This window comes from Antedon bifida, chromosome 10 (genome assembly GCF_963402885.1).
Source record: "Antedon bifida chromosome 10, ecAntBifi1.1, whole genome shotgun sequence".
Lineage (NCBI taxonomy): Eukaryota > Metazoa > Echinodermata > Crinoidea > Comatulida > Antedonidae > Antedon > Antedon bifida.
Genome location: NC_136235.1, coordinates 16,970,671 through 16,994,195, shown reverse-complemented (window position 1 = coordinate 16,994,195; position 23,525 = coordinate 16,970,671). Strand labels below are relative to the sequence as shown.

The window sequence follows — 23,525 nt, the reverse complement described above, 5'->3', positions numbered from 1 at the left end:
ACTGCTATAAGGTGACCTTTTGGAAGTGTGTTTATAGTGTACAGTAGTCCTTATCCGAGAAGACCCATTCTACCAGCCTCGAACCCTTGCCGATGTTATGGCTATGTAATTACGGGCCCACTGTCTTAACCGCTCGGCCACTCACTCACCTTAAAACATAATTTTCACTTGTTCATTTCACAGGAAAGTGTTCCCTTAATAGAAGTGCCCCCTTAATAGGGGTGTCACAAATGGTGGATTATACTGAATTTTGAGTCTTCTCACACAAATTTACCACTCAAAATTTAGTCATGATTCAAGGATTGTAGGCTGCTTAGTGCATGTTTTCTTGATTTTTTAAAGATTAGTTATTTACATTCATTCAATTTGTTCTACAGTAATTTAGTTTACTTTTGGAATTCCTGGCCAACTTTGAAATTGGATTGTATTTTTGTTTTGCTTTTTATTGTCTGGCTAAATAAATGAATGTTATATTAAAGTCAATTATTTGTTTTTAGACTATTCCATTTTTCCATGGTGTTTGTAATAAGTAGGTTACAGAACAAAGGTGCATAATTGTATCCCTACTGATTTGCAAGGCTGTTCCTATAGCATTGTAAACAAAACAAATGTATTCCTCCCTACAGAAATATATTTAATCTAAATAATTTATTTTGTAGGCTCAGGAACAAAAGATAAAAGAGGAAGAAGAAGCTAAAGAAAAAGAATGTGAAGAACATGATGATGCTGACAGCGGTAAAGATGTCAACACTGCAGCTGGAGATGGAGAAACACCTAATGTGATGGTTAATGGTGAGGTCATGAACCTTCAAGAGGAACAAGGTAACAACTTAAGATAATTCGTTCGAAAAAGATTTATAAATAACAATTATATATAGGCCTGTCATCTAATTACAAATACAGTAGAAACCCATTGGTATTATTTATTTTAAAATTCAAGGTTCAAAACATGTATTCATTGCTTGCATTGTAACGCTCAGTCTACATTATCAAAGTTTATGTGACAAAAAAAATGTGATGTGCCCATATATGGACATGATAATGTCATATCACTACCATATTTGGACATATCACTACCATATTTGTTACTTTTGTTGTCAAATTAGTTCGATAGTGTAGATAGAGCTTAATCCTACTCAACAGGGGGTTAAAATTGGTTGTTTTGTATGTTTTTGCTCCCACGAGGGCACTCGAAGGATACTTTAGAGGATTGTTTAAACAATGTGGATTTTTTGTTTCAATATATTTTACAGGAATGGAAACTGGGGATGGAGCTGGTACAGAGGAAAGTGTGGAAGACATAGTCAAGACAATCCTCACAGATATTGTTGATAACATTAATGTAGAAGGTATATTGAATTGACTAAATAATAAAATTTAGATGTAATCAAGGAATGGAAGTTGATTGCCTATGTTTACAATCGGCAATTAACTGATAAGTTATTGACCAAGTAGCTTAAACACATTAGCTTAGTCAATCATCTGTTAACTGATTGAAATAGGAATATTCCCAATTTCTATATTATTAGCATTATTATTGAACAAAGAATTTGGCGTCACATGACATTGTGAGCTCCATCTCAGATGCGTCCATGATGATGATGAATGCCTCTAATTATTTCTGGTTAAAGTTTTACCATATCAACAACCCTTAAGCTTGGTTCCCACTAGCCTAATTGTGTTTGCAGATTGGATATACATAATATATATATATTTTTAATTTGTCAATAGGTGAGAAGACGTCTGACGTATCCCAAAGTCCTTCTCCGTCTGCTGTGGGAACACCTGGAATGGACGAGGATGGAGATGGTACCGTTTCACCATTCTCACATGTCTTACAAAAAGATGCATTCCTTGTATTTAGATCTCTATGCAAGTTGTCTATGAAACCTTTACCTGATGGTCCCACTGATCCTAAGTAAGTAGAAATTGTATCAATTGAAAAGTTGCCTCAGTCGATGTTCGTACATTAACACTCTTTACGAGCTAGGCCTACAAAACTAAGCTAGGCCTAGAAACGTCAACGAGAGAAATTTCGACTTTTGCTACTTTAGGTAGTGCATTGTAACCTTTTTTAATTAACCTTAGAACTCGCATTTAAGACAAGAAATGACCATGGTTTAATATTTTTAAAGTTATATATATATGCATTATTTTTAGAAAACGTCAACAATTGCAGGTCTAGTGTTTTTAATATGTGCTATACTAAATTCACTCATACAGTACATGCAATTACAACTAAAATCCCTGAAAAAAGGTATGATTGGGATGAGGATAAAGTGGGTGAAAAACAGAAATTAAAATTGTTCCACCTTTTGTGGAAAGGAACTGGCCACCCTACCACATACTGCTGAAGCTAAAGTAAAATGAACTAACGAACATTACCCTATGTTCAGAATTGAATACGGAACCATTAACTTTTTACCTTTTGTGTACCAATGTAACATTTGTATAATTAATATTTTAAATTTTTTTATTTTATTTATTTTTTTTTTCAGGTCTCATGAATTGCGTTCCAAGGTGCTATCTCTTCAGTTATTACTATCTGTTCTGCAAAATGCTGGTCCTGTGTTTCGAACCAATGAGATGTTTATCACTGCCATTAAGCAGTACCTCTGTGTGGCCCTCTCCAAAAATGGCGTGTCATCGGTGCCCGAAGTCTTTGAACTGTCTTTGGCGATATTTTTAGTTCTCTTGAGTAATTTTAAAACACATTTAAAGATGCAAGTTGAGGTAAAACTTTATTATTATTTTATTTTATTTAACTAATTAGTAATAATACAACATCTGTTCCATAATTTGTGATATGTGATAATGATATTGCATGCTGTGTAAACAACTATCTTCATCTTTCTGTTCTTATTAACAAAGATTATTCAATTTGATAGGTATTTTTCAAAGAAATTTTCTTAAATATATTGGAGACATCAACAAGTTCATTTGAACACAAGTGGATGGTGATTCAAGCGTTGACACGTATATGTGCGGGTAAGGAGAAAAAAATCTAAAAATAATGTTTTCACTTATATAAAAACAAAATAAACAGTTAAATTCAACCAAAAATCCATTGACTTCCAGTTAATTTTACCATTGTTTGCTTCAAATTACAGTTGTTCAGGTAAACAATTTTTTTAATCAAATTTTTGTGACATTTGTAACTCACACTGTTTCCACTCCATAAGCCTCAGATGAGACTGAGATAAGCATGATATAGTATATCTATCCTGTAATTGACAAGTTCATGTTGTTAGATATGTATAAAATAATAGAAATAATAATGAGATGAAAGAAGGGATCTAAATTAGTTTTGAGATTTAATTAATTGTCATTTTTTCTCGGATCTAACTGAACAATCTTTACCTTTCAGATGCTCAGTGTGTTGTAGACATCTACCTCAACTATGATTGTGATTTAGCCAGAGCCAACATCTTTGAACGTCTCATCAATGACTTATCAAAGATTGCTCAAGGAAGGCAAGCGATAGAGCTTGGAGCCACCCCACAGCAGGAGAAGAGGATGAGAATCAAAGGCCTAGAGTGTCTGGTCTCTATACTCAAGTGTATGGTGGAGTGGAGTAAAGATCTCTATGTAAATCCAAATATACAAACAAATTTAGGTTAGTGAAATTAAATATTTAGTGGTATGTTGTGTCTTTATATATGAATATTCATAAACCAACGCTTCTGATTCGCACAAAGTTTGTTGTTTGAAAACCGGCTTAAATAATACCAATTAAATTTATACATTTCAAAGCTATATTTACTATTGGCACAGAGGTGACTTGCTTATTACCAATTCAATGGTTCAAATCCGGCCAATATATTGGACAGCTCCACTACCTAAAGCTCTGTCTACACTATCAAATTTTATGTGACAAAAAAATGTGATGTGCCCATATATGGACATATATATCACTACCATATTTAGGCATATCACTACCATATTTGGGCACTTTTTTGTCACATAAAGTTTGATAGTATAGACAGAGCTTAAGTCTTGAATTAGAAAGCATGGATTTTCCACCATGTAGTTAGTCATGTATTTGCTGCTTGACAGTGAAAATAAATAAAGCTGAATCTCAAAAAAGTTTAGTTTCCATCTCTAATGATCTCCCTTTGTTGTCTATTCCTACCTCTAGCTTTCAGATATACGCATGTTATATAACTACAATTGTTATTCATTACAGTTCAAGAAAATGCACCAGGTTCTCAAACTGAACACCTAGACACAGACAGTGGTAAAGGGACCATGACAAGTTATGGCAGTCAGAATTCGTTAAACTCAAATCATTCCTCCAATGCAGCTAACCAGAGCCAATTGATGGCAGCAGACAATCCAGAGCAATATGAGACATTAAAACAGCAAAAAGAAATCATTGAACAAGGAATTGAAATGTAGGTGAAAGTTTTTTTTTCGTGATAAGTTAATTTGCATTATTAATCTGATTGTTGGCAAAAGAGATTTATTAATGATAAGTCTATGTTAACACTTAAGTTCTGTCTACACTATCAAATTTTATATGACAAAAAAATGTGATGTGCCCAAATATGGACATATTACTACAATATTTGGGTATATCACTGCCATATTTGGGCACATCACACTTTTTTTGTCAAACTAGTTTAATAGTGTAGACAGAGCTTTTACTTATATATTAAGCTATGCTTTAGCGATTCCCCCTTTCCATTGTTTTGTTTTGATTATTTATGTATGTTTATGATTTTGTAAAGAAGAGCTTTAGACAGAAAATGGATTAATAATTATAGTTTTAAATGTTGAAAAAATGTTTGGTTCCTTTCATCAGATTTAATACTAAAAAAGCTTCAAAAGGAATACTATATCTCCAAGAGCAAGGAATTCTGGGAAGAACAGCTGCAGATGTTGCTGCCTTCTTTCACGCAGATGAACGTTTAGACAAGGTTTTTACTAATTAATTTTTTGTAATTTAATAATTTTTTTAATAATTATGATTTCATAATTTGTATTTGTCTGATCAGAATTTTTCGTTAATTTGTTTGAATTTTTTTTTTTTTTCACAGACTGTGATGGGAGATTATTTGGGTGAAAATGACAAGTAAGTTTTGGTTAAATCTAGATCAGTGTTATATTATTACAATATGGGACATTATCAAAGCCCAACAAATTGCCTCGTGAATTATAACTTTGTTAGGAAGGTGTCCCTTCAAAAAAGTCTACTATTGTACATGGATCACAATGCAAAAAAGTCGCAAGAAAGTTACAATCATCTTTTTTTCCACGAATAAATAAGATTGTACAATCATATCCACTTGAGCATCAACTAACTTGTATTATCATTTATTTAAATATTTATCACTTTGTATTATTTTATGATTCTACTAAGGTACAAAACATATCTCAAAATTGTAAGATGTTGACAATAAAGTTGACTTGTATCTTGTAATTTGATTTTTTCAATAATTGACATGCAAACAATTGTCATAAGCAGATCCAGAGTAGGTGGAGGGGAGGAGGCTACTTATCAACAATTGCAATTCAAAAGATAGTATATATATATACATATATATATAGACACATCAGGCACCGAACATTATATATATATATAACTTTTTTACAATTTTTAGACCCTTCCTTAAATCAAGATCCTGGATTTTTGACAGTCAATAGTCTGTGTTAATTAGCATTTCAATCATTAATTTTTTATCCTAGATTTACCAAAGAAGTAATGTATGCTTATGTGGACCAAATGGACTTCGGTTCCAAGAACATTGTAGCAGCTTTAAGAGAATTCTTAGAAGGATTTCGTCTTCCTGGCGAAGCGCAGAAGATCGACAGAATGATGGAAAAGTTTGCGAGTCGTTACATTGAGAACAACGCAGATCAAAATATATTCGCGAGTGCCGATGCTGCTTACGTATTGGCGTACTCTATCATTCTGCTAACCACAGACTTGCATAGTTCACAGGTGAAGATATGTTATAATAATTTGTTATATATATATATTTTACCGCAGTTTAGAGCTATGTCTACGCTATCAAACTTTATGACAAAAAATGCGATGTGCCCATCTATAGACATGATGATGTCATATCACTACCATATTTGCGCATATCACCACCATATTTGTTTGGGCACATCACACTCAAGACTCAAGATCAGTCCCATGTTCACATCAGTATCATCACATCAGGAAATGAACCACTAACCTTTAAATAATATGCGTAGTGCTTTTTACTTACACATAACGTCCCACACAATTATTTGTGTTGGTCTTTTTATTGAAAATATACAGTACATACATATTAACAAGTAAATACGTTGGTTTGAAAAAAACTTCATCGAACAGTACATAAATAGTTTGTGTTCGATTGAATATTAATTTTTTCTTTTAATTAGATGTTTTTGCCCTACTCTGACGTAATTTGTACTTTATACTAAGTACATTTTGAGAATACTTGCGAAAAAATTCGCAAGTTGTTCTCGGGTGGGACTCGAACCCACGACCTCCAGATCACTAGCCTGGCGTTCATACCTCTAGACCACCGAGCTTGCGCTGATGGCTAGTGGTTAGATTCGAGCCCAAGTAAGCAGCGGGTACTGCACCAACAGGATTGTAATTGTAGTTTTTGCGTCAGGGAGTTGAGTAATTAGATGTTTTTGCCCTACTCTGACGTAATTTGTACTTTATACTAAGTACATTTTGAGAATACTTGCGAAAAAATTCGCAAGTTGTTCTCGGGTGGGACTCGAACCCACGACCTCCAGATCACTAGCCTGGCGTTCATACCTCTAGACCACAGAGCTTGCGCTGATGGCTAGTGGTTAGATCTGGAGGTCGTGTGTTCGAGTCCCACCCGAGAACAACTTGCGAATTTTTTCGCAAGTATTCTCAAAATGTACTTAGTATAAAGTACAAATTACGTCAGAGTAGGGCAAAAACATCTAATTACTCAACTCCCTGACGCAAAAACTACAATTACAATCCTGTTGGTGCAGTACCCGCTGCTTACTTGGGCTCGAATCTAACCACTAGCCATCAGCGCAAGCTCGGTGGTCTAGAGGTATGAACGCCAGGCTAGTGATCTGGAGGTCGTGGGTTCGAGTCCCACCCGAGAACAACTTGCGAATTTTTTCGCAAGTATTCTCAAAATGTACTTAGTATAAAGTACAAATTACGTCAGAGTAGGGCAAAAACATCTAATTACTCAACTCCCTGACGCAAAAACTACAATTACAATCCTGTTGGTGCAGTACCCGCTGCTTACTTGGGCTCGAATCTAACCACTAGCCATCAGCGCAAGCTCGGTGGTCTAGAGGTATGAACGCCAGGCTAGTGATCTGGAGGTCGTGGGTTCGAGTCCCACCCGAGAACAACTTGCGAATTTTTTCGCAAGTATTCTCAAAATGTACTTAGTATAAAGTACAAATTACGTCAGAGTAGGGCAAAAACATCTAATTACTCAACTCCCTGACGCAAAAACTACAATTACAATTTTTTCTTTTATTTTAAATTTTAAAGGTTAAAAATAAAATGACAAAAGAACAATACATTAAGATGAATCGTGGTATTAACGATAGCAAAGACCTGCCACCTGAGTATCTGTCTGAAATCTATGATGAGATAGCAGATCAAGAAATACGAATGAAACAAACAACCTCTAACAAAGTGACAACCAAAGCCTCATGTAAGTTACAACCGAAACCTTATGTAAGTTACAACCGAAGCCTCATGTAAGTTAAAACCAAAGCCTCATGTAAGTTACAACCGAAACCTCATGTAGTTACAACCGAAACCTCATGTAAGTTACAGCCAAAGTCTTATGCCGGTTACAACCGATACTCATGCCCGTTAAAAGAAACCTCATGTAAGTTATAACCAAATACTCATGTAACCAAGTAGTCATGTAAGTTACAACCAAAGTCTTATGCCAGTTACAAACGAAACCTCATGTAAGTTAAAACCAAGGTCTCAAGTAAGTTACAACCAAAGCCTCATGTAAGTTACAACCGAAGCCTCATGTAAGTTAAAACCAAAGCCTCATGTAAGTGACAACCAAAGCCTCATGTAAGTTACAACCGAAACCTTATGTAAGTTACAACCGAAGCCTCAATGTAAGTTACAACCAAGGCCCCATGTAAGTTACAACCAAAGCCTCATGCCGGTTAGGGAACCTCATGTAAGGTAAAACCAAGGCCTCATGTAAGTTAAAACCAAAGCCTCATGTAAGTTAAAACCAAAGCCTCATGCTTGTCACAATTGAATACTCATGCCAGACAACTAAACAGTCAATAAGTTACAACCAAATAGTAATGTAAGTTAAATTCAAAGTCTCATATCGATTACAAACAAAACCTCATGTAAGTTAAAACCAAGGTCTCATGTAAGTTAAAACTCATGCTGGTTACAACCAAATACTCATGTAAGTTACAACCAAAGCCATTAAGTTAAAACCATGGCCTCATGTAAGTTTCATCCAAAGCCCATGTAAGTTACAACCAAAGCCTCATGCTGGTTACAACTGAATACTCATTCCGGTTACAACCGAATACTCATTCCGGTTACAACCAAGACAAAATGGTTAATCAATAATAAATGAGTGAATGTCATTATTTCAGCATTAACCAGTGAAAAACAAAGAAGAACAATGTTTACATTTGAGATGGATGCAATTGCTCAGACTGCCAAGAACCTAATGGAGGCCATCAGTCATGTACCATCCAACTTCACTAGTGCATCACATCAGGAACATGTCCGACCAATGTTTAAGGTAGAATAACAAGATTTCTACTCTTTTGATTTGAACCACATTTATTACAGATTATAACCCAGCATTAGTTTTGAGTGTTGATATTCAATTGGTAATTGCACCATACGCCATATTGCTATGGTTTTAGTATGATAGCATGATCTCTTTGGTTAAAATCTTATGAGATACTTTTATCAAAAGTGAGATTGACTGATCTATTAAGAGTAGGCACTATAGTTTAGCTACCAAAAAGTTTAGCTACGGTTGATCTGTCATGTGTTTTTCTTTTATAAGAACAACCTTAGCCTTGTGTATATTAAACAAAACATTGTCGTACATTATTGGTAAAGATATTAATTTTAGCAAAAGAATAATTAAAATTATGAATGTTTGGTTAACATAAACAATTATTTGTTATTTCCAGGTAGCATGGACGCCTTTCCTGGCAGCATTCAGTGTAGGTCTGCAGGACTGTGACGATGCTGACATCGCAAGTTTCTGTCTTGACGGTATTCGTTGTGCTGTACGCATAACATGTATATTCCACATGGTCGTAGAACGTGACGCGTACGTTCAAGCATTGTCACGGTTCACGTTGCTAACAGCTAACTCGTCGATTACCGAGATGAAGACTAAGAATATAGACACAATAAAGACTTTAATCACAGTCGCTCACACAGATGGAAATTATCTAGGAAAATCATGGCTTGAGGTTTGGATATTATACTTTTATAATAAATAAATTAATGAATTAATAAATTCATTTATATATCACCATTGTTTGAAATAAACTTTAAAAACTTTGATGGGAAGATTAGATTATATATATATATATATATAATCTAATAATAATATAATGGTATTGAGCACTTAACCAGATGAGTGTGTAGTCCTGCTAGCATACAAAACAAATTTGTAGTGTATTAAAGTACTATGAAGTAGCCAAGTTTTATTTCTGATACATATATTATTATTTATATATAAAATAATAGTATTCTTATTTATGTATTTTGTGGTAGAAAATATATAAAATGTTTTAATATTGAATTGGAGTACTATATCAAGATTTGTGATGGTAACGTAACTTTGTATTTATCTCTAGATCTTGAAATGTATTTCACAATTGGAATTAGCACAATTAATTGGAACAGGAGTAAAAACGAAATTCCTAGCATCAGGTTCATCCGCAGGAGGTGGTGGTTCTCACAACGACCTAGATGCCGGAGAAGGAGGTAAGTAAAATGTGAACATAGATAATTGTAACCGTCATTCAGGTTATATTCTAGAGTGAGTGGTCAATCGTTAAGACAGTGGAACTGTAATACCCTGCCATATTAACATCGGGTAACATTAAGGGTTCGAGCCTCACTCGCTCCATGGTTCTGGTGGTAGAATGAGCCTTCTCGAATAAGGACTATAAACCATAAAGAACCTAGTACATCTTTCGAGATGAGTAGGGGATTACCCTGGTGTACTAGTATTCACACAGCCACTGTAACACACAGACACTTATCATAACTCATCAAGAGGTCACCCTCTATAATTAAGGTGAAATAAAAAAATATATATAAATATGTTTGGAATTCCTTGAAATAATTTGTACTAAACAGATAGCTTCGTTTAATTTGTATGAACATTTAATTCGGATGAAGAAAGTAACTTTTTTGTTGAATTTCACAGCAGTGGGAAGGATGAGTGGTCTTGACCATAAGAAGCTAGCAATTTTGCAAGAAGCAATGGGGGAGACATCGTCGCAAAGCATTGTGGTGGCGGTAGACAGAATCTTTACCGGCTCAACGAGGCTTGATGGTGATGCAATAGGTAGGTGTAGTTTATTATTAGGTCGATCGCGCGTGTTTCTTTCTATATTTGCTGGCAGGATTACTCAAAAAATTATTGCCCGATTTTCATAAGATTTTAAAGGATGGTTTCATAGGAACACGTTATTAAATTTTCATGTGCCTAGGCACAGGTTTGTGCTCTCTTAGTGCCCTTCTAGTTGAATATAGTAACAGAATTTCACTAAATATTATTGATATTGAAGGAGAATTGTGTTTAATAATTTTATATGATTTATTTTATTGATTTATCGAATTGATTAAATCACTTTATTGTTGAGATGAAAAATACAATTCTGAATATCTTTATTTTAGTCGACTTTGTACAAGCACTTTGTAAGGTATCCATAGAAGAATTGAATTCATTGGTGCATCCCAGAATGTTTAGTTTGACTAAGATTGTTGAGATATCGTACTACAACATGGGTCGTGTTAGGATCCAGTGGTCTAGGATATGGGCGGTGCTTGGAGAACATTTCAACAAGGTTTGTAACAACAAAATAATTTGAACACCTAAATATTACCTACATTCTTGAGGGTGTAAAATAGTACACTAGAATACAATAGTGAGGGCATGTGGCGCAGTGTGTTGGATTACGGATTACCAGAATATAAAATGTATTTATATTCAATTTGGCTGTAATAATTGTAAACGTTGTCTTTTCTCCTAGGTTGGTTGTAACCCATCTGAAGATGTTGCTTTCTTTGCGGTTGATTCACTTCGTCAACTCTCAATGAAATTCTTAGAGAAAGGCGAGTTGGCCAATTTTCGTTTCCAAAAAGAGTTCCTTCGTCCATTTGAACTCATCATGAAGAAGAACAGGTAAGTGCTTCTAAACATAATGTAATTTGAAATATATTTGTTTTGTTTACTGTAAAGCCCTGTCTACACTATCAAACTAGTTTGACAAAAAAAGTGTGATGTGATATTATGGTAGTGATATGCCCAAATATGGTAGTGATATGCCCAAATATGGTAGTGATATGACATGTCTAATTTTTCCAAAAGATGAACTGGGTGCACACGAGCCAGATGTGTACACTTGACCTGCACTTGGAAATTTGTATGCAATACTTGTTCTGTCACCAGAACTATGGCCGAGTAGTGCCTTGAACATGTACCGATGTTATGGGTGTCGTTTGCAGCGCCCTTGTCTTAACCATTTTAATTTTTTGAGTTGATTTTTTTTTACTTTTAACTCCTTGAATATAACCAATTTATAATGGAACATTGAATCTTGATTAGGTCACCAACAATCCGTGATATGGTCGTAAGATGTATTGCTCAGATGGTGAATTCACAAGCAGGCAACATTAGATCTGGTTGGAAGAATGTCTTCTCTGTATTCTTCCTTGCTGCTTCAGATCACGACGAGGGCATTGTAGAACTTGCATTTCAAACAACTGGCAAAATTATATGTAAGAACTTTTATAGTTTTTCTAAAGTTTGCCAAACTGGTCTACACTGGCAAACTTTGGGATACTCAAGTATAGACCAGGCTTAAGCCTAAATCTACACTATCAAATTTTATATGACAAAAAAATGTGATGTGCCCATATATGGATATATGCCATATCACTACCATATTTGGGAATATCACTACCATATTTGGGCACATCACACTTTTTTGTCAAACTAGTTTTATAGTGTAGACAGAGCTTTATAGCTTTATACTGGATTTAGGCTTTTTGGCAACAAACAAGCACTGTATCATTTTACCAAACCTCAAAAACAAATTAAATACAAAAAAAGAACACAATTTTTCAACGTTATCTTTGTATTTATTGATTTTTTTCCCTTATGTTTTAATTTCTTGCAGGTTCAGTATTTGAGAAGTACTTTTCAGCAATCTTAGACTCTTTCCAGGATGCTGTAAAGTGTCTGTCTGAGTTTGCATGTAATGCAGCTTTCCCAGACACCAGTATGGAGGCTATTAGATTAATAAGAAACTGTGCTAAATATGTTATGGATAAGCCAAATGTAAGTTGCATTAAATATTTTACAGGGAGATCATCAGTGGGGTGTGAGCGACCGCTCCTTTTAATATCTGCCCCATATACTATTGTCCAGTAAAAGCTTACTTTTATTGTCATTTAAAAAAATAAACACAAATGCTTTTAAGGTAGTTGCGAATTTTACCAATATGAATGTTTTGTTTTAGATGTTCAAAGAACATGCAGGTGACCAAGAAATGCAGGTGTCTGAGGATGACCGAGTGTGGGTCAAAGGTTGGTTCCCAGTGCTCTTTGAACTCTCTTGCATTATTAACCGATGCAAACTAGATGTTAGAACAAGGTAAGCATCAGTGAGTCTGTCCATGTCCATGTGTGTGTCTGTCTACGTGTCTGTCTGTGTGTCTACAGGCTGTCTATGTCTGTCTGTGTCTGTCTATTTGTCTGTGTGTTTACAGCCTGTCTGTCTGTGTGTCTACAGCCTGTCTGGGTCTGTCTATGTCTGTCTGTGTGTCTACAGTCTGTCTGTGTCTGTCTATGAGTCCAGTTCCATTGAGAAATGAGGACATAAAATAATTTTGAGATAGTAAAGTAGATAAATATAAAAGCTTAAACCAGGTCATGTAGGCAAAAGTGTTCTGTCTTGCACATTTTAATGCACTGCAGGCTGTTTCATGAGGAGTACATCAGTCTTTATGTGCCTGACTCTGAATGTCATAAAATAAATATATTAAAATGTTTTCTTTATTAGGGGTTTAACGGTGATGTTTGAGATTATGAAGAGCTACGGCCACACATTCCAAAAACACTGGTGGAAGGACTTATTTAATATTGTGTTTAGGATATTTGATAATATGAAGTTACCTGAACAACAAGTGGAGGTGAGGAACACCTGGTTATGCAAATAGTTGAGAGAAGATTTCCTTTGATTAACACCAATACAGCACAGAAGCTTGAACATTGTCATATAAGAGTTATCTTATTCCTAGCCTAACCTATATTTATTTCTATGTGCTTTAAAGTTTTACTGCTTTTGTCCATAAATAAATACAGTCTGAGGTGAAAAAGGTTTAAGACATTTTAAAACACTTTTATAATATAGAATTTTTGGAAAACCATACATATTAGACCTGCCCAAAATGTGTCTAGTATTGGAAGATTTGGCTGCCATACATTCTTGTAACTTAAGCTTATTTTTATTCTATGCATTTTATAACTTTCTGAATATTTCTTTTATTGATGTCAAATGTTTACTATCGAATTCAAACTGTTATGTTTACAGAAAGCAGAGTGGATGACGACGACGTGTAACCATGCTCTGTACGCCATTATTGATGTGTTCACACAGTACTTTGACATTCTTAACGACATTCTCCTTGATGAACTCCTTAGTCAACTGTTCTGGTGTGTACAGCAAGGTATGTTAAATAGCTATTGTTATTTCAGACCACTTATTGAGAGTAGGTACAATAAAGTTTACTTGAGTCTTCTCGGATAAGGACTATAAACCATAGGTCCAGTGTACACATCTAGCTCATGTGCACTTTAAAGAACCTAGTACACCTTTTGAGACCAGTAGGGGGTTACCCCGGGGGGTTACCCCAGTGTACACAGCCTCTGTCACAAATCCGTCATAGTACTTTACACTGGGAGAACAGACTGAAGTGGCTACCCAGTATAAAGAATAAAAAATAATAATACATGCTAATGTTTACTTATGAGAAGATAGAACACAGACAACTCATCGTTTTATAATATTAAACAATATTAAAGATTTTATAGAAGCTGTTATATTATAACAGTCATGACTAAAGGTAAACATACTAAAACAAAAGAAATATTGAGCATATTTAGTTTATCGATTAGGGTGTAAAGCTCTGTCTACATTATCAAACTAGTCTGATATGACCAAATATGGTAGTGATTTTATATGTTTAAGAGTTTTTTGTTATTACATTATACAGATAATGAACAGCTAGCAAGATCTGGTACCAACTGCCTTGAAAACCTTGTGATCTCCAATGGTGAGAAGTTCAGTAACACTGTGTGGGATAAAGTCTGCCACTGTATGATGCAAATATTTAACTCAACCATTCCAGAAAAGTAAGACTTTCTTCTCTTTCATCACTGATTTCCCTCTTTTCTTTTTTCCACTTCTTCTCTAGTCTGTTAGCAAGCGTTTTATTTGGTATGACTTGGTAACTAGGGGCGGATTGCTATTAAAAAGAGGCAGCCCCCAATTGGGCCTAGGTAAGTCAAAGTATTTTGTGAATTCAAACAATTCATATGAATGGGTATACTTTTTTTTTGGTAGATTATCAACATGGAAACCTGAAGGTTATGAAGAACCACCAAGTAGTCCACGTCCAGACCCAGATGATGTTCAGGTAAGTAAGACTTTGCTAATCCATTGTTGACACGGGTTTGAATTTTAACACTAACAAGCTATTTACAACCAAGTAGTACTTATAGTAGAGCTGTAGCTTGGTGGTTAACGTGCTTGTCTTACAATCCCAAGAGTCCATTCCTGACGTAGTGCCAGGATTGTAACTCACAACTCTTTTAACTCCACTCCCTAAGCCTCAAATAGTTTATAAGCACGGTAAATTATAAAATAGTTTATCCATCCTGTAATTGGCCAGTTACTCTCTTTTAATAAAAATAAAACACTTATGGTAAGTAAAGTTGTTTATCCATTTTCTGTTTTTTTTCTGAAGCTTATGTATGTTTTTTTTTAATCCTATAGGAGCATCAAGTTAGAGATGGATCCCCTGTTAATGGAGAGACAAGTCCTGAAAAGAAAGATCAGTTACAGAGGACAGGTAGCATTCACAGTGTACACAGTATATCAAGTGTTACAAGTACAGAGAGTAAAGGCAATAAGACACCATATACAAGTAAGTTACATATAACACATGGGAGTGGTTAGTGCAGTCAATGTTTTTCAGAACAAATTAAATTGTCGTTTTGCCCAATTATTTGTGTCCTTAAGCATGGTTTCTACAATCTACGCAACATAAGAAATGCCCTTATAATTGTGTTTGCCCCTGCCTACGTGAAATAAAACCTGCAATGTTTGCAGCACTGTTGTGTCGTCGGTTCCCACTTGTGGTTATGCAATACAGCACTTTTCGTCACCACGTCATTGCATTGTGTTAGCGGGAACTACGGTTTAGGCTGTTAATGAAGATGAAACAATTATCTGTAGAACTTCTTCTTTAGGACGCCCCTAATCAGGAGACACCCCTATTAAGGGGACACTTTCATGTGAAATGAATAAGTGGCAATATATGTTCTAACAAGCAACAGCTAGTCTGGGAACACTCATATTAAGAGAACACTTCATTGCCAATTACTGTCAAATTAAACCAAAGCATTTTGTTTGTGAGGAAGTATAATTGTGTTGCCTAAACTGCTGCCTACACTCTATAAAGCTCTGTCTACACTATCAAACTTTATGTGACAAAAAATGTGATGTGCCCATATGTGGACATGATGATGTCATATCACTACCATATTTGAAAAAATCACTACCATATTTGGGTACATCACACTTTTTTTTGTCAAACTAGTTTGATAGTGTAGGCAGAGCTTAAGATTAACACATTCTTTGGTTCCAGATATTTAGTTGTCATGTGTTTCATTATATAACTTTCCATAAACAACTAATTGTTCCTGTAGAGACTGCAGCGGATCAGAAACTGTTCACATCCATCTTGATCAAGTGTGTTGTTCAACTTGAATTAATACAGAGTATAGACAGCATTCTATTTTTTCCAGCCACTAGTCGACATGAGGATGAAGAGAACATGAAAGCTGTGCAGGTTAGAAAATAGTAAATTTTTTGCTTAAGCTCTGTCTACACTATCAAACTAGTTTGACAAAAAAAGTGTGATGCACCCAAATATAATGAGTAAGTAATGATATGCCCAAATATGGTAGTGGTATGTCCATATATGATCACATTTTTTGATAGTGTAGACAGAGCTTTAGATTAATAATCAAACAAGAATGTTATTTATTTAATAATTTATTTATACTGGGTGACCTCTTCAGTCAAAGACAGGTCTCTCAGAGGTCCCAGTTATAATCAGTGGCTGTGAGGTACAAGGCTGTGTGTGTACTAGTACACTAGGGCAACCCCTACCTGTCTCAAAAGATGTATTAGGTTCTTTAAAGTGCACATGTATATATATATATAAATATAATATAAAGCTCTGTCTACACTATCAAACTTGTGTGACAAAAAATGTGATGTGCCCATATATGGACATGATGATGTCATATCACTACCATATTTGGGCATATCACTACCATATTTGGAACTAGTTTGATAGTGTAGACAGAGCTTGACAAAATGCTCTATTAAAGATATAATAGTTTTCCAGTGTTACCTGGATTCTGATGTATCTAAGAATAATTATATAAACCTGTGTAACACATTTTGTTTTTCTTTAGGATGGTAGTTTCAATTCTGCTTTCCTTACATCCTCTGAAAAGGACGATCCTGGTATGTACAGATATCTGTCTGTTGATCAGCTTTTCCTTCTACTCAATTGCCTGGAGCAATCACATCGCTTTGCCAAAAAATTCAACACCAATAACGCTCAAAGAGAACTGCTAAGAAACGCAGGTAAGAACGAAATCTCTAGATTTCAAATTTGAGTGAATTTTGAGTTTTAAGTGAATTGACCAACAAGAACTCTTCAGTTTATCTTTATAAGAAACAAATATATTGAATGAATCTGTTTTTTCATGGCTCGTGTGCACTCTAAAGAACCTAATTTATGTTTCGGAAGAGTAGGGGGTTACCCCGGTGTACTGGTCCATTCAGCCCCTGTTGTCGGGGACAGACAAAGGGCCGCCATTTGGTGGCAGCACTCCCACAAAAGGAGAAGAATGTTACTGTTGCGCACTTTCCACATTTGTGCGCAATTCAGCCCAGTTAGGCTGCAAGTCACAGGTTATTCCCCCACATTTAACATTTATTTAATATTATCTTCTCATCTAAATCTAGGATTTAAAAAAATATTGTTTTGTTTTCAGGTTTCAAAGGTAAAAGTAAACCCAACCTACTGAAGCAAGAGACATCAAGTCTGGCGTGTTTACTTAGAGTTCTTTTTAAAATGTATTCAGATGAAAAACGACAGGAATTCTGGCCCAAGATCCAGCAGAAACTTATAAGGTATAAATCGTTACACTTCTCAGTGTATGGCTCAGTTTAGTACTAACCTGATAGCTTGGTTTATTACCAGCCCGATAGCATGGTTTATTACCAGCCCGATAGCTTGGTTTATTACCAGCCCGATAGCTTGGTTTATTACCAGCCCGATAGCTTGGTCTATTACTTGCCAGCTGGCTTGGAATAATTCTAACATAATGATTTGGTTTAGTACCAGCCCAATAGCTTATTACTAACCAGGCTTGGAATATTTCTAGCCTAAAGGCCAATTTACACAGACGAGCGGTAACGATAATAGAAATATAGAATCTATGTTATTCCTTATGACGGAGTGGACGGGCTCGTCTCTGTAAATTGGCCTTAATGCTTTGGTTTAATACTAGCCTGATGATTCTGTTTATTCAGATAATAATACTAGCCACAAGGTTTTTGTTTAGTCTTAATCAGGAAGCTTGTGTTAGTACTATCCGGGTGTCCAATATCTAGTAAAACTGCTATGGACTTTCTTCCCTCATACCTTAATCTGTACCCCCGCCTCCTCCTTCCCAGTCCATAGTATCACAACAATATCTAAATACATAGGCAGTAATGACTAGTCCAGAAGTCTAGTTACTTTATGTGTTTTCTCTCTGCTTCTTCACATCAAGCTGATGTCCTTAAGTTTTTTAATCGATATTATCAGTTAATATCCATCCATATACATTGAAGAAATGGTTTTGCAAAGACTATGAAACTATGTTATGTCAAAATAAAGTATTAATAATATTTTAATTAATTGTTATCATATTATTTACCTAGTGTCTGCAAGGAAGCACTGGAGTATTTTTTAACGTTAGAATCCGATAGTCACCGCGACACGTGGAAGTCACTTATTGTTCTGTTGCTTTCGAAAATGCTTAAAATGAATGAACAAAGAGTAAGTATTCATTTTTTAACTAATTTAAATATATTTGAAATTTTTAATTCAAAATATAAATTGAAAACAAAGACCATAAACCTGCCGGCAATAATGTTAGAATAATTTAATGTTTAAAGATGAGAAAAGCTGAAAGAGAGAATAATTACGGCCAAAGAAATATTCAATATGGACTTCAGCTTGGAATGTTGACCCCCACCATTATAACTATTGTGGCACTCATGATACCCTCACAGATATGAAATTATTATGCCCTCACCTTTAGTATAAATTCACAAAATAAAAAGGATCATAAAAATAAATTCCGAATGTGCCAGGCACAATTTATTCAGTAAATTCTCATATTCTTTGAAACTGAGTATACAGTCTAATATGAACATGTGGAAAAGCCTATCTGTGTTGAAACTTGAAAAATACAGCCTTTAACATGACATTACACCATGACAAACTAGTATATGAAAGTGTAGTTATCCATGGAACAATTTTTGAATAAAAAGCTGCATATAATAGGTAGGGTAAATAAAACATCAAAATCAAATAGGTTAAAACTGCGTAAATAAAAGTTTATTTAAACGACATGTTTTGGGCCAAAGCCCATCATATTACATATGAACATTTTAAAAATAACTGTTGTACACATTACTAGAATATGAATTATACAGAATAAATCTTTCATTTTTTTAAAGTTCAAAGTTCATGCATCAAATCACTACAGTCAACTATGTGAGGTCATGCTCTTTGACCTCAAGTGGGAACAGCGTGCTATTCTTCGATCCTTCTTTGTCCGAACAGGGAAAGTATTCAGCATTGTTTGTGATTCCTAACAGTTGATAATGTGAGAGCATTATTGTACCATTCAATAATTTTATTATTTAACACAAATTATGCAAGATAAGTACAGATAACAAAAGTAAAATGCATAATTTATGCTAGCAAGGTCACTAATTAGAATAAGTTATGCTAATTATGTTATATAATTTGCATAACTTATATGTGAAATAATTACCATAATTTTTATGCTAAATAATTAATAAATTAGAATATATTAAAAGTATATGATTAATAGATAAAATGTATATGTACTTTTTATGTCTGTACAGTTTATGGGGCAATAGTTTGTGGACTGTCTCGGGGTAAATGATTTTTCGAATATACATAGATACTTAAACCATTAGAAATTTTTGATACACTCTTATAAACACAGTTTTTTATTTCTGTATACTATTATAGCATACGCTAATATCTTCACTAAATATGATGATGGATGTATGATATAAATAATGATAATAAATCTGTCTGTACACTATCAAACCAGTTTGACAAAAAATGTATGATGTGACCAAATATGTTGGCGATATGTCCATATATGGGCACATAATTTGTGTTTGTCACATTAAGTTTGATAGTGTAGACAGAGGAGTGATGGTTCATCTATCATTTTATGATTATAGTAATGTATTCTGTAGTATTCTTATGTTTAGTTCGTTAGGAAAGCTCTTTGAGTTGGTACGTTAATATCTAATAGGCTAATATCTTGCACTGACACCTTAGTCCCCTGTAGTTTTGGAGTAGAACGTTTTGTGAAAGAAAAAAATCTTTATTTTCATCAAAAAAACTAGAATCTCAGGGTAAACACCTTAACCTTTTTAAAAATGTTTTAAGCTCTGTCTACACTATCATAAATATCGTAGACCTAGTGATATGACATGTCCATATATGGGCACATCACATTTTTTTATCACATAAAGTTTGATAGTGTAGATAGGTCTTTAAATGTATTCATTAGATGCAGTGTAAAATCTGTGTTCAGTACCATCTTTCCTAATTGCATTCCATTGTTGTACGTATTTGTACTCGTGTAAATTGTTTTTTCTTATAGATGTATGTATTATATTCTTTGTATTATTATTGCTTATTATGGAGCTATGTTATCACCACAGCAGAATAGCACACATAGGAAGAGTTCTAAATATGCCTTTGACGTAAAACAATGCTTAAATAACCTTGATACTCAGTAATGTTCGAGCGATGTTTACTTATTTTGATATCGCCATTAATTAATTAATTAATGAACCACAGTAATTAATGGAATTGAAATTATTAAAAATATTAATTTCAGATAATCTCACTGTTCCTAAATAATAACTAGAATAATATTATATACAGTAGCTGTTAATTTAAAATTTTAATTCTTCTTCATACACAATACACTACAGTGATATACCTAATTTTGAATTACAGTATAAAAGTGCTACAGCAGCCCAATGGTATCAACAGTGACTCTGTTGAAGAACCACCATAAAATAGCACTATATAAATGAATGATAATATGTGAGCAGTCCAATAATTCGGTATATATCTGTTGTTTATTCAATAAAAAGTTGTTGTTTGGAGTTGATCCAAGAAGGTGGTCCCTAAAAATTTTGCCATAATCAGAAGATGGTCCCTTAATAATAATGGGGTAGTTCTTAATAATTATAAATAAATATAGGGTTATCTCTTACAAAAAAAGCAGTCCTTAGAAAAAAGTTTAAAAATAAAAGTGTTATATGTTGTTTATACTGCACCTTAATATTGAGTAAACAAAATATAAATGTTTTTCTCTTATTTGTAAATAATCAAATTCAGATGAGATGTTTTATTTCATATATAATCATTATTGAAACTAGACACAAAATTATTGGATTTAAAGATGTATTGTCCCTTTGACCAATTCAAAAAAATTTTTTTTTTTTAAATTTCGAAAAAAGTGGGTCATTTTGAAGTATCATAATAGTTATTAACTTTCACCAAAAATTAGTAAAAAAAAAAATTATTTAACCGAAATACAGACATTTTTTTGTTCAAAAAATAACTTTGACTTCCAGTCAAAGTTTTCGATCAAGACATATCTCATAATGCAACGCGCTTGTTTGGCTACTCTGTATGCATAATCATAAAACTTCCTCGCGATCTGTGTGAAAACACCTTCTCAACCGCAACGAGTTGTAAACAATCCTAATTAGCATCATGTATAATGCATACTCGTGGTTTGAAATCTTTGTTTACTTTCGCTTGTGATGATTTTCCAGACGAAATGTAATCAAATTAATTTACCTGTTAATTACGTAAACTTGTTGTTTTTGGCTCAAATTTTCGACTTAAAGTGAATACCTTTAATATTACTTTGATATGGCCAATTTAAATTGAGAATATTTTTTTTTTCATTTTTTGTGTTTCAAGGGACAATACATCTTTAAATAAATGATCAGTATTTAAATTAGTCACATGATCGTTTATTCAAATTAGTCACATGATCGTTTATTTAAATTAGTTGATGTATATTCTATATTTATAATTCCTTTGAAAACTACTTTTTTCTTTTTCTATTATTTGATTTAATTGTCATGAATTTATTGGTTGAGTTTTTATACCTAATGCAAATCATAGAGATAGGCTATGAGGCATTATATCGTTAGGAATAAAATTTGGTTTCCACTAGTACCAGAGCCACATATATTTCAATATATGGCTCTAACTAGTACCATGGACCTATTCATTGGTCCATGCTAGTACGTATTAAGCGCGTCGCAAGTAATTCGACCAATCGAATTGTCGCTTGTTATTGGTCAACTCACTTGCGTTGTGCTTACGTCGTTGGCGTGTCCGAGTGGAAGCCAAGCTTTTAATGTGAAATTTCTTGAAAATAGAATTGAAATTGTCAATATCTCATTTTCACCATCAAAATTACGACGCTGAGAACGAGTTTTTTTTGTTCTGTTTGATGGGAATATTTACTACTTTTTACCCAGATACGTAATGTTGCATATACTCTGTGCAATCTATGTTGTGACGTCATAGGCAGATCAATGTCTTGTAAAATGAAATTATAGGCTAATTTGAACCAATGGCATGAAGGAGGCCAGTTGTAATTGCCGCCGTAATTGATAAAAGATATTATAGTATTATATGTATCTTAGTTTTATTTTCACGAGGGAAAACTATATGAGAAATGAAATAAATAATTAAAGAAACTGATTTTTTTAGATGAGGTTTTTTTTAGGTTTAGACATTATACCATTATCATTATTCTCTATAAGTGTCCTATATTTTTTTATTAATACAAAAATATTCTTATCCATGCAAGCATGATCAATGCTTCCAAATTTAAAAGTGGTCCATATTGTCATACTGTACCCTCTTTCTGGTGGCTACATAAATTAATTCCTGTCACGTGTCTAATCCTCACATAAAATTATTACCATGTTGAAAAAAAAATGCTACTATGAATCATAGGCCTGCAATGTTTTTTTGCTTCCTTATATCAATACAAATCAATTTTTGTTGTTCGGAATATATTGTGGGGAATAGTATTATGAAATTACATAGGGAGATCTGATCTGATAAAATCGAGTAAGCTGGCAGGAATAACTGTAGGCTGTGTCCCGTTAGGACCGGGATGTCTGCCCATGTTGCAAGCCGTCTAAACGTCTTCCTTCTTGGGCCGAAACGGCCCACTCTGTCGCGGAAGTTAGTTTCAAAAGATGTTTAAATTAAATAATGTATTAATTATTAGGATGACATTTATTTGAATAAACGCCTCCCCAGTAAAACATCACTTTGAATAATAATCTAATAAACGCCCATCCACATTTATACACACAATATTGTATTATATTTATAGTAACACAATTATACTATTTGTAATAGAATTCATCGCACTGTTATCTACAATTTACCAAGCATTTTTACCACTTTTCATATATCTATTAGAGGATGTTATTTGATTATAAATGTTACCATATTATTAAAAGTAAAAAATTAAACATATCCCTTGAATAAGCACCTCCCTCAAAAGGCCTCCCCACCTCAACCCTATAAGGGCCCTACCAAACAATACACACTATAGGCCTACTTTAAAATGTTATTAA

At 34.0% G+C, this 23,525-nt stretch overlaps 1 protein-coding gene across 1 annotated transcript in view; it reads left to right on the top strand.

The window, feature by feature from the left end:
- The window catches only part of LOC144854040 (brefeldin A-inhibited guanine nucleotide-exchange protein 1-like), a 28,900-nt gene extending 6,336 nt beyond the window's left edge, over positions 1-22,564 (top strand). Inside the window, exons 6-35 of the mRNA XM_078711920.1 lie at positions 660-822; positions 1,254-1,349; positions 1,732-1,918; positions 2,499-2,733; positions 2,889-2,988; positions 3,368-3,616; positions 4,187-4,394; positions 4,805-4,919; positions 5,040-5,074; positions 5,689-5,944; positions 7,499-7,664; positions 8,596-8,747; positions 9,151-9,438; positions 9,829-9,958; positions 10,407-10,547; positions 10,880-11,049; positions 11,236-11,387; positions 11,811-11,983; positions 12,385-12,545; positions 12,727-12,860; positions 13,269-13,398; positions 13,800-13,935; positions 14,482-14,620; positions 14,832-14,904; positions 15,264-15,414; positions 16,199-16,341; positions 16,976-17,150; positions 17,564-17,702; positions 18,498-18,615; positions 19,302-22,564. Coding sequence (XP_078568046.1) covers positions 660-822; positions 1,254-1,349; positions 1,732-1,918; positions 2,499-2,733; positions 2,889-2,988; positions 3,368-3,616; positions 4,187-4,394; positions 4,805-4,919; positions 5,040-5,074; positions 5,689-5,944; positions 7,499-7,664; positions 8,596-8,747; positions 9,151-9,438; positions 9,829-9,958; positions 10,407-10,547; positions 10,880-11,049; positions 11,236-11,387; positions 11,811-11,983; positions 12,385-12,545; positions 12,727-12,860; positions 13,269-13,398; positions 13,800-13,935; positions 14,482-14,620; positions 14,832-14,904; positions 15,264-15,414; positions 16,199-16,341; positions 16,976-17,150; positions 17,564-17,702; positions 18,498-18,615; positions 19,302-19,439 — 4,653 coding nt within the window. The 3' untranslated portion in view covers positions 19,440-22,564. The remainder of the gene's footprint in view (positions 1-659; positions 823-1,253; positions 1,350-1,731; positions 1,919-2,498; positions 2,734-2,888; positions 2,989-3,367; positions 3,617-4,186; positions 4,395-4,804; positions 4,920-5,039; positions 5,075-5,688; positions 5,945-7,498; positions 7,665-8,595; positions 8,748-9,150; positions 9,439-9,828; positions 9,959-10,406; positions 10,548-10,879; positions 11,050-11,235; positions 11,388-11,810; positions 11,984-12,384; positions 12,546-12,726; positions 12,861-13,268; positions 13,399-13,799; positions 13,936-14,481; positions 14,621-14,831; positions 14,905-15,263; positions 15,415-16,198; positions 16,342-16,975; positions 17,151-17,563; positions 17,703-18,497; positions 18,616-19,301) is intronic.
- The last annotated feature ends 961 nt before the right edge of the window (positions 22,565-23,525 follow it).